Source organism: Aspergillus fischeri, genomic scaffold (genome assembly GCF_000149645.3).
Source record: "Aspergillus fischeri NRRL 181 1099437636252 genomic scaffold, whole genome shotgun sequence".
NCBI classification, from domain to species: Eukaryota; Fungi; Ascomycota; class Eurotiomycetes; order Eurotiales; family Aspergillaceae; genus Aspergillus; species Aspergillus fischeri.
This window is the reverse complement of record NW_001509768.1, coordinates 65,485-80,314: the sequence shown is the minus strand read 5'-3', so window position 1 is coordinate 80,314 and position 14,830 is coordinate 65,485. Positions and strand designations below refer to the sequence as shown.

At 53.0% G+C, this 14,830-nt stretch overlaps 3 protein-coding genes across 3 annotated transcripts; 2 read left to right on the top strand and 1 right to left on the bottom strand.

Moving 5' to 3' along the window:
- Positions 1-1,143: 1,143 nt before the first annotated feature.
- Positions 1,144-8,259, top strand: nrps7 (putative nonribosomal peptide synthase; the record flags this gene model as incomplete). Its single annotated transcript, XM_001262917.1, has 2 exons — positions 1,144-5,510; positions 5,589-8,259. 2 exons carry the CDS (start codon positions 1,144-1,146, stop codon positions 8,257-8,259), a joined length of 7,038 nt encoding a protein of 2,345 aa, XP_001262918.1.
- Positions 8,260-8,722: 463 nt separating this feature from the next.
- On the bottom strand, positions 8,723-9,784 carry NFIA_061810 (class I SAM-dependent methyltransferase; the record flags this gene model as incomplete). The annotated part of the gene is made up of 4 exons (XM_001262916.1): positions 8,723-8,978; positions 9,059-9,206; positions 9,277-9,530; positions 9,594-9,784. 4 exons carry the CDS (start codon positions 9,782-9,784, stop codon positions 8,723-8,725), a joined length of 849 nt encoding a protein of 282 aa, XP_001262917.1.
- A 2,361-nt stretch (positions 9,785-12,145) lies between these two features.
- On the top strand, positions 12,146-14,159 carry NFIA_061800 (fungal specific transcription factor domain-containing protein; the record flags this gene model as incomplete). The annotated part of the gene is made up of 2 exons (XM_001262915.1): positions 12,146-13,204; positions 13,287-14,159. The coding sequence occupies 2 exons, from the start codon at positions 12,146-12,148 to the stop codon at positions 14,157-14,159; spliced, it is 1,932 nt and encodes a 643-aa protein (XP_001262916.1).
- Between the last annotated feature and the right edge of the window lie 671 nt (positions 14,160-14,830).

Here is a 14,830-nt window from a genome sequence, read left to right as displayed (position 1 = left end):
CACTGTCAATCAGATACGATCACAGGTGTGGAAAACGGGGCGTCCCACCTCCATCCGGTTCTGCATTCTATTAGAGAAAATTATGCGTCTCTTGTTTCTTCCGCTGTCCATAGTTTCACTTTCTTGTGTGTGTCGAACAGGACAGTAAAGGCGTTGTTAGGCATGCAAAATCCGTGACCCTACAAGGATTCCTTGATGAAACCCATTCTAGATCAGACTGGAACGACATGAATAAGGACCAACAGATACATATAATTTGATCCAGTATAATCCCCTTCAGTTAGCAATAAAGGATGCACTGTATAAGCAGCCTGTAAAAAGAGTAGACCCCTAGTGAAAGAGAGCTATGCCACGATATGACCACGGTACAAAAGTAGATTCAGTGCCAAGGGCTCCCAGAGAGAGTTGATACTACGCTGCCTTTTTGGGCTCAATGCTTGACAACGATGCTCCGCCGGGTGTGCTGTGTGTGAATGGCCCGTGTTAAACTCGCCTGTTGTCCCAGAACCTCCATGGCCCTTATCCTCTGTCCCTATTGATGGATCATGAGGGGGCATGCGTTGTTTCACTTGCGCCTCCAGCCGGTAGATGGCTGGGGCCATTCCAGCAGAGACGAGGGCCGACGTAAAACTCTACGCATATTTCGTTGCCTATCTGTATATTCCACGAGTCATGCCCAAAGAAGAGAGCGGCCAATTCTGGGCGGCATGCAGTAGTCAGCATGCAAGTGAATACCTGAAGAATCTCGGAAATACGAGCGCCTTTCCTCGGCGGCCGGGGGGTTGCAGTGGCACCGGAGCGGCACGAGCATACACGGCTCTCTTGCCAGAAGAGAGCAATGCGTTTGCTGCGGCCCCCACGCGGCGCGCAGTGCACGATGTTTAGTCCTGCCGCCAGAAACTAGCTCTCCATGTGGCAAGCCTTTCCCACACTCATGGCGCACTGTGGCCCGGCGCACCGCTGTAGGTTTCGACATGGGTCTTATTCATTCAGACCTTGCTGAACCCTGCCAAGCCAATCAAGTACCACATGAACTGTATAGAGAGGACTTTAAGGCCCCGGTCTACCTGCACCTGACAGTCAAATGTGAATTGGCTGTGCTTCATACGTCCTTCGGCCAGAGATCATTCAACCTGATTCAATATGGCCCCATACATCGATACGCAAGATGATTCTCCCTCGTCGCTAGACGCCTTTTCACACGTTCAGCCTCCCAAGGATACCAATGTTGCATTCCAGTACTGGGAAGAGCTCTTTCGCAGCGTCGGATCACAACCGCGGCTGGCATGCCTGCCTCTGGACCACCAATGGCCTCGTGCGGAAACGACAGTACTGGCCTCCGACGGCCTGCTGGAGGCAGCCATGACGTTCGGCCGTGCACACAATATCAGCCTGGAGGACTTGATATACGCCGTATGGGCTATCGTTTCTGCGAGGCAAACGGTTAGCGGCCAATCCACGGTCCTGTTTACCGTCACTGGCCGCAGCCAACCCAGCGCCAAACAAGATACTACAGAGAATGGAGGAGCCGAACAGCACTACCCCCTGGTTCTATCCGTGCCTGAGGATGTGGATGTTCTCTCGTGGGTTCGTCATGTGGGCACCGCTGCAGCCACAGCTTCTGCCCTGTCATACATTGGATACGATCGAATTATGGAGAGAGCCTCGGGAATGCGCCCCCAAGTGAAAGTGTCAGTGACTTTCGAGGATGATAGCCACGACACGATGGCTCCAGATGATGACTTCCCCTTGGTATTCAACATCATCGCATCGGCCAGCCTGAAACTCAGCATGCGGCACAACGCTACCGTCCCAAGGGGGGATGTTCGAGCTCTACTGGATCGCTTTGCAGTAATGCTACAACGGGTGACAGAGAACCATGACGCCAAAGCCTCGTCAGTCGATATCATGCCTCCAGCTGAAAGACAGCTACTGCTCGACTATGGCAAAGCCCCCCTCAAGCCGAAAAGCGGTATGGTTCATTCTCTGGTCGAGGAACAAGCAAAAGTGAGGCCGGATGCAGCTGCAGTACAGTTTGAGACAGAATCCCCACTCACGTACTCTGCCCTGAACAAACGGTCAAATCAGCTAGCCCGCCAGATCCGCCAATATGGTGCCAAATATATTGCCGTACACCTGCGCATGTCTACCGACTTTATCGTGGCACTTTTGGCTATTCTGAAATCTGGGGCAGCATACGTTATCTTAGATCCTGATGCTCCCGCTGCCCGGAAATCATTCATCCTCGAGGACCTCCAGCCTGGCCTGGTCCTGGTCGATCACAATACCGCAGGTGAGCTGGATAACGAGGTCCAGATTGCAAATCTACTGTCTCAGTCCTCCAGCCATGATACCGGTGATCTCCTGCATGTCCAGGACCCAAGCAGCGTTGCATACGTGATTTACACGTCGGGGTCTACGGGGAAACCGAAACCGGTACTGCTCGAGCACCAAGCTGCCTTTAACGGCCTGTTGGCCTTTCCGCCAGTTGTAGGACTTCGCCAGCTGCTCTTCTTCAATCCAGCCTTTTCGGCGGCGCAGAGATCCATTTGGGCCACTCTCGCTGTCGGTGGATGCCTGTGTCTCGCCAGCAAAGAAAATCTTACCGTCCATACGGCAAAGATGATCAATACCATGGATATTAATTCGGTCGATATGACCTCGTCTGCGGCTGCGTTGATATCGCCGGATGATGTGCCGTCGCTTCGGCGCATGGTGCTGGGAGGCGAGATGGTCAATCCCGCTGTCATTCCGACATGGGAACATCGAGTCGAACTTCTCTCGTCCTACGGCCTCAGTGAATGCACACAGCTCAACTGGCGTCATCGCTTGCAATCCAATGTCAGCTCCCGCATGATCGGGCAACCATTTGACACGACGACCTCCTATATCCTCATTCCTGGCACCACGGAGCTTGCGCCTCTACTGGTCCCCGGCGAGCTGTGCCTCGGCGGTGCTCAACTTGCCAGAGGATATTTACACCGCCCTGAGGAGACAACGAAGCGGTTTATCCCGAACCCTTTTGGGAAAGGCAGATTATACCGAACGGGCGATATGGCTGTCCGCCACGCCGACGGGTCGGTCGAGTTGGTCGGGAGGATCGATTTCCAGGTTAAGATCAATGGGCACCGGGTCGATCCCGGCGAGCCCAATTCGATTATTCAAGCCATCGAGGAAGTTGAAGACTCGGCCGTCGTTCCGGCTTCAGTGAACAACAGGACGGTGCTTGTCGCTGCGGTCGTCAGTCGTCCCGACACTGAATGGGAGGCTCTTGTCGGAAAACTTCGGCCATTCCTGGCTGCCAGGCTTCCACTCTACATGGTTCCACAGTTCTGGGTGTCCATGCCGGCATTGCCTGTAAACGCAAACGGAAAGGTTGACATGATGGCAATCCGTAAGACGGTGGAGGCCCTAGGGGAGTCCGGCCAGCTGCTTCCCGAACGGTCTCACCTGGGATTAAAGGAAGAAAGCGACTTGACTGACAACGAGAAGGCGATCCGGAGCTTATGGGCCAAGGTTCTGCCACTCTCGGAGTCGGAGATCTCCCTTGAAGATTCCTTCATCTCACTGGGCGGTACATCGCTTGAAGCTATTCAGGTCGTGTCACAACTCCAGGTACTCCACGGACTCAGCCTCCGGGTCGAGGATATACTTCTTGGTGAGACGCTGTCCCAAGTTGCAGCCGCCGTGCAACCACAGCTTGCAGAGGAGAAAGCCGATAATGATACCAGCTCTTCTGCGCTATTCCAAGTGGCACCATCCATTGAGAGCCTCGGTATCAGCATCTCCGGCATAGAAGACGCCTTTCCTGTGACCCCTTTCCAAGAAGCGGCCATTGCAAACACGATGATGGGCGGTACAAGTTATATCTACAGTCGCTCCTACAGCTTTGAGGGCTACAGCCAGGATGATGTCAAGGCCGCCTTCGAGACCCTGATGAAGTCCGACGGTTGGCTGCGTACAACATATGTCCCTCATGGAACCTCCTTCCTCCAGGTGGTGAAGAAAACTGCCGATCTCCCTTGGGAGACGTCTGACATGGACATGACCGAGTACATGCAGAAACAGACGTCCAAGGCGATGCATCCTGGGGAGCTTTGGTGGAATGCGGCGGCCTTGCCTAACGACGTCCTCGTCATCACCGCTCATCATGCGCTTTTTGATTTCTGGTCCAACGAGTTTCTGACCCAGGACCTCACCTCTGTGCTGCAAGGGACGCCCCGGATCCAGCGACGTGGGTTCCGTCCCTACGTTGAGTATCTCCAACAACATGACGCCGTCGCCATGCAAAAGTTCTGGCAAGAGTATCTCGACGGTGCTGTGCCTAGCCGCCTTGGTTCCCAGGTTGCCCCAGAAAACACTGTTGCTGCCGAGGTACACTGTGACCTGAAGAGCACCGCATCGCAGCGCAGGGTCACACCAGGCGTTCTTCTGTACGCCGCGTGGGCCATTGTTCTTGGCCTTGCCAACTCGACCGATGATGTGGTCATGGGCGTGACCTTTTCCGGGCGAGATGCCCCCGTTACAGGTGTCCTTCAAATGAGCGGCCCTACTCTCATGGTCGCTCCGCTGAGGGTCAAGGTCAACAAGTCTACACCATTGGACACCTACTTGGAAAATGTTCAGTCCAATCTCTGGGCCGTCGCCAGCAATGCGCCGTATGGGTTGAGGAAGATCCTGAAGGCTAGTGGCCAGCCGAAAGATCTCTTTGATACGATGGCAAACTTCTTAATCAAAATCCCCGCATCCACGCCTGCTGGAGGACTAAGGCAGCTGCCCGAGAGCAATCTGGGAACGGTTGAATATAGCAAAGTTGAACTTCGCAACGAGAGCTTGAACCGCGTGACTCTGACCTCCACATTGGAACCGGGGTATGCTCAGGCTCTTGCAGATACCCTCGCGGCCGTTTTAGACGCAGCATCTGATGGACCGGTGACCAAACTTGAGGAGTTCAAATTGGTGCAACCGGTACCCAGGCTCATGGATAGGCTCGATGATCCAGTGGGCGATGTGCCCGTTTCCGGGGCGCAAACTATCAAGGTCGAAGATCGGGTAGAGAGTCCAGATGGCGAGCTAGCCCACTCTGCGTTGCAGAGAATTGCCGCGTCCCATCCGTCCTGGACGGCGGTCGAGGACATCTCTGGAGCGCGGATTACTTATGCGGGATTAGCTATCAAAATGAACCAACTTGCAGGTTGCTTGAGGAAACGGGGCCTGGAGCTGGAGCAGATCGTCCCCATTATGCTCGAAAAGTCGATCAACACCATTATCGCCATGTTTGGCATCCTTGTTGCTGGAGGTGCCTTTTTGCCCCTTGGCCCAGAAAATCCCCGGGAAAGAAACTTGGGAATCCTCGAAGACTGCGGTGCCAAACTCGTCATCACCGATAAATTGAATGCGGAATTCTTCAAGTGCACCTCCTATGAAGTAATCGTCATCGATGCCATCGCATGGGACACAATTCCTCTCCAACGGCAAATTGTGCCTGGGCTTAATCCAAATAGCCTTGCGTATGTTATATACACCTCTGGCAGGTAAGGAATAACGTCCTGAGAAGCCTATCGTGTACACAGATTGACCTCGTACAGCACGGGCAAGCCAAAGGGGACACTGATACCCCATAGCGCCATTGTCGCGGCCCTGGAAGGTATACTTTATGCTACGACCCAGGACAACTCCCGAAGGATAATGTGGTCGCTAAACTACACTTTCGACGGTTCTTTCTATCCTCTCTTTCCGACTCTGGCAACTGGCCGCACGCTGTGTGTCGCTCCACAGAACACCATCGTCGGCAACCTCGCCGAAGTCATCACCAAGATGAAGGTAGACCAAATCAACCTAACACCCACCATGGCCAGCCTTGTTCACCCGGACGACGTGCCGACTCTGGAGATTCTAGCCACGGGAGGGGAGCCAGTCACGCACAACATGCTCAATGTCTGGGCGCCCCGCATCAAAGTGTACACCTCGTATGGCCCTACGGAGGCGACTATCTGCGTTACGACTCGGCAAGTCACTCCAGACATGAACATTCGCAACGTCGGCCGCCCGTTCCCAAACACCACCGCACTCATCCTTGACCCGGACACAATGGAGGAACTGTCGTCTGGCAGCGTTGGGGAGCTCTGCATTGCCGGTCCTCAGCTGGCCAGAGGTTACTTGAATCGCCCTGAGGCGACGAACAAGGCCTTCCAGGGTACTTCCGATCGACGGTTCTATCGAACTGGAGACCTTGCTCGATTGCTGCCCAACGGTGAAATTGAGCTATTTGGACGCAAAGACGACCAGGTCAAAATCAACGGGCACCGAATGGAACTTGGTGAAATCGAGAGCGTTATCAGGCAGACGAATGTCTTCAGCCAGTGCGCCGTCATTGCCGCAACTGTCCTCAAGAAAAAGCAGCTCGTCGCATTCTGCTCTTCATCAGTCCAGACACCGGGCGAGGCAGCAGGGGAAGACCTGCTCCTGGCCCCAACTGAGTTGCCCGGGGTTGATCAAATTAAAGCGCAACTGACCACTCTTCCGCAGTATATGGTCCCTACAATATGGCTTCCTGTCTCCAAACTCCCCAGTCTTACCTCGGGGAAAATCGATCGGAAGCGACTGACAGCCCTGGTTGAAGGCATGGCTGACAGCGTACTGAAAAGCTACCTGCCGCATTCCGAGACATCGGAGATCAACTCAGAAGCAGAGCGGGAATTGCAGTCGCTATGGTCTGCTCTGTTTGACACCCCGGCCGAGGATATCCACGCCAATTCGACCTTTCATGCACTCGGTGGGGACTCCATCTCTGCATTGAACCTGGGCAGTATGCTTCGTCGGCGCGGATACAAAATACAGATCAACGATATCCTGTCCAGCTCCACGTTGCGGGAACAAGCCGCGCTCATGGTCAAGGACCAACCTAATGATGACAGCACTGCTGCTGAGACTGTCCAGCAACTGGTGTACCGGCCATCTGAACTTGTGTACCAACGCCTCGAGCAAATTGGTGTCTCCAAAAACGATGTGGAGGACATCTATCCTTGCAGCCCGGGCCAAATTGAGTTCTTCACGCAAGGAGAGAAGCCTGACCGGTTCTGGCAGCTGATGGCCGTTCGCACGCTACCCGACGGCTTGGATTTTGATCGTTGGATCTATCTGACAACTCAGCTCACGAAGAATAACCAGATCCTGCGCGCTCTGTACCTGCAGACCGACTCCCAGAATGCGCAGACGCTGGTCCAAGTGGTGCTCAAGCACCCCGTTCTCAATCTCGTCTATCGATCCTACCGCACGGAGGAAGAAAAGCAGAGCATATTGGAAGCCGAGTGGCAAAGACCGTTTGATCCGGCAAAGCCATTCGTACGGTACACGTTGCTTGAGGACTCCCAGGGCACACGCCACCTGGTCATCAACCTGCATCATTCCTCCTACGACGGGACCCTCCTTCACATTTTTGACGACCAATTCCAGGCCCTCAACCAGAACCAGCCCATCCAGCAGCCAACACCGTTCAAAGACTTTATTACGCACTTCCTGCGCACCCCGAAGCAGCCGCAGCTCGACTACTGGACCCGCCTCCTTCAAAACCACTACTTCGACTTCCCATCCACCGTCACCGAACCAAAGCTATCCAGCACCGAGGTAGCAAAAATTGACGCGTCCCTGGGCATCAATGACCTGGCCAGCTCCACGGGGGTAACGGCCCCAATCGTGTTCCAGACGGCCTACTCTCTCCTCCTGGCCCACCTCAGCGGCGCACGGGACGTGATCTACGACAATCTGGTGACGGGGCGAAACGTCGCCCTCGACAACCCGCAGCTCATCAATGGGAACTGCGCAAACTTCCTGCCGTACCTTTCGTATGTGGCGGATGATATGCCAATTGAGACCCTGCTCCGGTCCACACAGGCGGACTTCTGGGCGTCGACGGAGAACGGCCTGGTGTCGCTCGGTGAGATATATGAGGCTCTGGGTCGCGATCGGTCCACTGCCGCCGCCAAATGTCTCTTCTGCTTCCAGCCATTCGAGCCGGTCACCGCTCAGCAGGATCCCATGCGCTGGGTGGTCATGAAGATGAGCAAGAACCGGATGACTTTCAACTATGCCATCCAGATGGAGGTGGTCAAGGCGGCGGCCAAGGGCGAGTATCTTGTGCGATTCGGCTATGATGAGAGAGCGTTCTCGGCTGAGGAGGCTCGGACGGCGTTGGCATGGTATACTCGGTGTTTGGATGGCATGGTGAAAAGCAAGGTGATCGGGGAGCTGGGGGTCTAGTGATATAGTATCTCTACATGTTTACTACACTATAGTGTCTAAATATCTTAAAGATAGCGGGTTTGTTGGCTAAGGGATTGGCGAGTAAAGTCTCATATTCCCATGAATTGCTTGAGAATGGCCAGTCCGTATAGGTATATAGCTCGCCAGACTGTCAAGTATATATCATGTCAGCCACAATGCAGTGTTCTTGTCCGCACCAGGATATCCTTATCTAGGTCCAGTAACCGTCGGGTACATCATTATTACTTTTATGTTTATTTATTACTGGACCACTTCTTCCTTATGCTACTAATGATTAGGAACTACCACTGTACAGTGAAGGAGTCACAGATTCCAAGTATAGGGCGGCTAGCTTTACGTCTAATTACACCTTTTTGAATAGCTGAGTATATTTCTGATTTCCAAAGTCCTCTATTTAAAGGTAAAGGGGAGCTAAGGGTTCACCAAATCCCTTGAACGATCAAGGCTTCTGTCCCACGAAAGCAAAGCGGCGCACCTTCCAGGAAAGACCGTTTCTGGCCTCGGCAACTGTGTTGGCATGCAGTTTGGTGAGCTCCTCCTTGAGATCTCCCTCCAACTTGCTGATCAGCTCCCCAAATAGACCGAGGTAATTCGTCTGGTCCAGAAGTAGCAGGTAGGTGTCGGTGGAGAATTCCTCCCGAACCACATTTTGCAGGCCTTGTTCCTTGAATGTCTCTGCTAGAGCCACGGACCACCTGCAGCATGTTGTGAGCAGTCACCTCAGGCACGATATAGCGGTCTTTCAAGAAGCTTGACGGAGGAAAGAATCACTTACGATGCGGGGGTCGCGGCGCGGAAACGAGCATCAAGGCGCTGCAGAAGCTTTTCGGCATTCTCGGATGAATTGGCAGAGTCTGCCTTGACGATCGGGCGCTTGCTCGCGTCGTCATTGGGCTCCTCCCATTGCAGGTAGCCACCGGGTTCTAGGTAGTGTCCCCGTCAGCTGGGGCTTTCTCATGAGGACCATCATCAGTGGGTGGAGACGGCACATACTGAGCAGTTTCATCATGTTTTGTATGACGGGCACTGGATCGCTGCCCGCTTGGTTAACCACTTGCACGAGCAGTCGCGCATGGACGACATCGAACTTTTCTCTGTACTCTTCCGGGATCTCGCCCAGGATATCGAGCTTGCTCAGGGATACATTGGGCGGGAGGAACCCGGGGGCGGGGTATTGCTCGCTCGAGATGTCGAAGCCGTGGAGCTTTGCGTTGGGGAGTTGACGGAGGAGGTCGAGGATCCAAATCCTGAGTGAGCATTGGAATTAGCTCGGTTCTGAACGATCAAGACGAGCGTAGGACGAGCCATACCCAGTGCCCGTGCCTACGTCAGCAATGGCGAGATCTGGGCGCGAGACATCAATGGACGGGTGCAGGAGATATCCCATGTTCTCCTTCCAGATGTAATGCTGGAGGCTAAGACGGGTCGAAGCCGCGATATTTCGATTGAGGCGATATGGATCCGACGCCGAGGATACCGAGTTGCCGTTGGACTGGGTCATTGTGATATCGAGAGAGACAAGATGAAACTTGAAACAATATGCTGCTGAGATTGGACACACTATGGTACAGTCTTCTGATTATTTAAGTACGGAGAAGCGTTCACCACCGCTACGCCCGGTAATCTAATACTGTTTCTCTCATTCTCTATTGTCTCTGCCCCTCCCATGAGCCCCGCGTGCGCGCCTGGTCATACATACTCGCCGCGCCGGAACCAGAGAGCCATTTTGACCTGCCGCCGGCATTAGGTAACTGGTTTAGCCGGAGAGGTATGAAAAATGTCTAATCGAGGGCGGTTCGAGGAGAAGACGTCCGATCAGTGCTATACCGCTGAAAGTAAGAGATCCCCGTCGACTCGCTACACCCCGCGTAGACGGACAGCATGGAGTGGCCTAGCTTTACCGCCAGGGGCCAAAAGGTTGCGTCAACCAGAATATGCCTATCATTTCTGTTACGCTGGAAATGATTGTGTAGGCACCTTAGGTTGAGACTCACCCACACGAGTCATTGCCCTTGGCACAATCTCCACTCGCGCGTTGGCCGCTCGGCGACCTGTTTAGCGCTACCGCTGTCACTTGGAGTAGACGCTAGCGAACAAGCGAGACGTCGCCTAGAATGCCGGATACGAGCTCCCACACAAACTGGGCCGCCATGGAGAGATCTCGACCAGATGGCGTGGAGTAGGGGAGGAGAAGAAATCCGCTCTCCCACTTGGACCGCGTTTTTCCGCGGCCCGCGACGGGGGGATCTGAAGTAGGTGGGGCCGGTCCGGCCGCTCGTTCGTAAAGCTATGCAAGAAATGCAATGTGGATGGGCCTTTGCCATGTTGCTACGTGGTGTAAACATGTCACGGCGCCTCTTTCAAAAGGTCCCGTGACCTGCATGTCAACCACGCAACCGGGATCTATATCCATCAGATTGACCATTTTAATATTGTGGGCAATCCCCGTCTACAACACGCGAGTGGTACTGCTTTTTCTATCTTCTTTTTATTCCCAGTTTGATGCTCGCCTGGTCTTCCAGCGGTGGTCGCCGGCCGGCGGCTACGGCCGGTCGTGCCTTAGTACAGATCCGGCTCTATACTTCGTCCAGATGGGCCGTGCGCCTAACGGAACACGAGAGGCCTAGAATCCAAGAGTCTTGGGACATAAATGCAACCATGCCGATACTCCGCCAGTTGAATCCTGGAGATTTTTGGGGGGGGCAACCCGATTTACGGGCGGAAGCGGGCCTCGTGGATGCGGATACTTAAAACATCAAATCGAGGATCAATTAGGTTAAGGTTCTTCAGCGCCAGTTGCTCTATCTGCTATGGCACCTCCCGTGTGAACCTTCTTTGGCCCCGTAGTCCTCCAGTGTAAGAGGAGATGACAATCTAATGTCGAATTGGGCGGAAATCGGATCGGAGTTTTACAAATTTTGACTGGGCCAATCAGATCTGGATTCTACCATGAATTCAACTCGCCTAACTGTGGGGTTTTACCGAGTTTTATCGTTGGACTATAAAGAGTCAGTTAGACGGCTAGATTGCCGGAAATCGGACCTTCTTTTTATCCTAAACATCCGGCTTGGTGGCAATTGACGTATATTCGCTACCCTATTAGCAAGGACCGGGTGAAAGGATATATAGTAATACGAAGGAGGCAGCAATGATCGGCGTGACATCCCTGCATTCCTGTGTTGGTCTGCACGCCCCATGCCCTCCAAGGTTCACGTATTGGCTGCAAGAGTTCGCTAAACTAGTATTAAGGTACCAAGTACGCACCACTCCGAAGCACTACTGCAAGCCCAGCAGTTCATCAAAACCTTCCGCCGGCGGTTGTCCGAATCAGAGCCAATGTCTGCTCTGCAGACTCATGGAACCTCCGCAGATCATCAACATTGCCGGTTCTAGAATTGGCAGTTTCTCGTATAGAGGCCAGTGCGGAAATGCCAATTCTCGTATAGATGCAAGTTAACGGTCCGTCTCATCTGCGTCAATTCAGACTGAAGAATGTTCCGGATTAGGCAGGTATTCTCTATATACCGGATGTTTCCACGTAGATTTTGGATAGTAAAGGTCTTTGAAATTCAACTTCTTCGACAGTCTGTTGTCTCGGCTGCGTACCTTCACCTAGGTCACGGACAGAAAAGTGTATCCATCTACATAATCTGCATGGATCCAGCAGTAAAGCTTGGTAAGCTTAGATTTACCCTGGTCAAGACCGAATTACTGAATAATTGGCAATTCAGCCGCACGGAGTCTGAATGGATGCTGGACCTGTCGAGTCCGCAAGAAGAAATGTGACGAAACTCGGCCTGTGTGTCGTTCATGCTCTTATTTTGGGCTGGAGTGCCACGGATACGGCCCAAGACCCGAGTGGATGGACAATGGCAGACTACAGAAAGAACAGGCTGCAAAATTTAAGCAGATTGTCAGCCAACGGAAAGCGTCAAATCGAAAGGAAAAGCAACCTCGGGAAGCGCGTTCGTCGCTGGATTGTAACCAGAGTCTGGGGCCAGTATCGACTGAAGACGTGCCACCACACATAGCATCGTCATCCACTTCCGTGCCGCTCCCCTTTAACGATTACAATGATATCGGGGGCCATGGCCCGTTTTTTGATACAATTTTGAGTTCCTTTATGGACCCGACATGGGGCGCTCTGCCCAACTATGACTATGTAGCTACTGCATCCCAGTCCCTTGTGAACGAAGAACATCACCAACACCCATCTGCATTTTTCAGGAACATGGACTCAACGCAAAGCTCATTATCGCCCGGATCGTCTGGAGATTTATCATGGCTTGCCCCCGACATGATGGGTGTGCATGACGTAAAGGCTGTGCGGAATGCAATCGTGCAACAAGACGAGATGGGATATGCCACGAATGGACGGTCCCTCTCAATGGTGGATGAATGGGCATGGGACTCCTCTTCAAATGGTAACGGCTTCCCCAGTCAGGTCGGTGTGAGTGACTATGCTGCCGGAAAGCCCACTGCTCCAGGAGATTTTGTGGCTTCTGGAAATGACCAAAAACATAGGGCCCCGCCAGAGGCTCTGATTGAGCCAGTCCGACAAAGAGGAGCAGAGGACACGTTATTTATGCACTATCTGGATCGGGTATTCTACATCCAGTTCCCATTTTACCTCTCCCGAAACCTACGAGGAAGAGCCTGCCTGTTCTCGATTATAAGGATGGTCAAGCCCGCTTATCTGGCCACTCTGGCCCTCGGTGAACGAGACCTTCTCTCTGTCCATCCGCAACAGGGCGATGTCACTACCAGCCTGACTCAACTGCGCGCCAAGGGCGGGTACCACGACCTGGCAGCTCAAGGAACACAGCGCTTGCTGCAAGAATCACATACATGGAATAGAAGTGCTCATATGGTTCACAATATCGAGTCTCTCGCGTCCATCCTTCAGCTCTTGTTCTGGGAGGTATGTCACCTCCACTGCTTTCCTTGTTAGTCTCAATCACTCAACGATCAAGCTCTTTGCCGGCGGCAGAGGGAATTGGCAGGTCCTTCTTCGTGAAGCCGCTCGCCTGATCCCCGGCCTTCTAGAGGCGCGAACACCGCTGAAACCAAAACCGGCCGGTTCTGACCACACAAACCCTCCACACCACATAGAAACACTCTCTCCCGACGATCATTGCGCGACTGGTGTCTTGCTTGGCTCCTTTATATCGCTTGATATCATCGCCTCCGCCTCCACGCGGCGGCCCCCCTTTCTGAATATTGACCACGCACAGGTGTTGCGTAACCCCTGCATATCATTGGAAAGTATCATCGGCTGTAGCAACTCAGTCATGGCCCTGATCTTCGAGATCTCCTCGCTGGACAGGTGGAAGGAAGAGTCGCAGGCGATCCGCAAGCTAAGCATTATCGACCTGGCGGAGCGTGGACGCCAGATCGAGGAACGCCTTCGACAGGAACTTGCGGACATGGACACTTTGCCGGAAACTAGCCCATCGTTGTTAAATCGCTCAAAAGTGCTCTCGGTCCCCGCCGACCCCGACGTTAACAGGCTTTTTGCCCTCTCAGCACTAATCTATCTCCATGTTGTGATCTCCGGGGCACACCCGGAGCTACCGGAGATCGCAGATGCGGTCTCACAAGTTATCGCTGTTTTCAAGCGCCTGTGGGACCCAAGACTGCTACAAAGCGTATTAGTCTGGCCATTTTGCGTGGCTGGCTGTCTAGCCCTGGAGGAACAGCAGAACTTCTTTTGTGCCCTTTTCTCGGCATCAGAGATTACAGAATCGACGGTTGGGACGTGTTTCGAAGCGTTTAGAATCATGGAGAAGTGTTGGGAAGCCAGAAGGTCAGGCCCCTTTAATTGCGATTGGGCTTCAATAATGAAACAGCAGGGTTATTATGTTTTGCTCAGATAGAACGATCCATAGAAATAGAGAAGTCATGGTCGCAGCGAGAATTCAAACTCTTCTTCCAAATGGGATTGTGGAAGTTGGGAATTTATGTACATCCTCGTACGGCAAGCCATTGGGACTAAACCGAAATAACGTATTTAGGACTTTCAATATATCAGTATTTCATGGTTTTCTGCCAGCAATAAGCACCTGACTGTTTTTAGATTTTGATTTCTCTTTCCTTGGGTGTATTAAATGATTCAAGTCGCCATACAGTGGGGATATCGAATGGGGGTGGGAGATAGGGTTGGAAAGCAAAGCCTTGGGCAATCATTCATAACGTACCGCCAGCTCCACACCATGACAAAATACATTGAATTGGGGAGAGCACGACGCAAGGGGCTACAGTAGTGCCGTGCTGATCTCTAGCAAAACGAAAAGGCTGATTTACCTGTACATGCAGGATCATTCATCGTGCTGTCCTGCTCCAATCATGCATAGAGAACTACATGTGGCGCAAACCAGCCGATCTTATGAGAACCTAAGAGTAAGATGTCTGAATTACCCGAGGAACGGTATCATTTCACTACTCTTAGTTATGGAATAAGGATCCACCAGTTCGCAAGACCCACATGGTCATTCCTCCAGGATGAAGTATGTGTGGAGTTCACTGCCGCATCTCAGCCAGCCACATA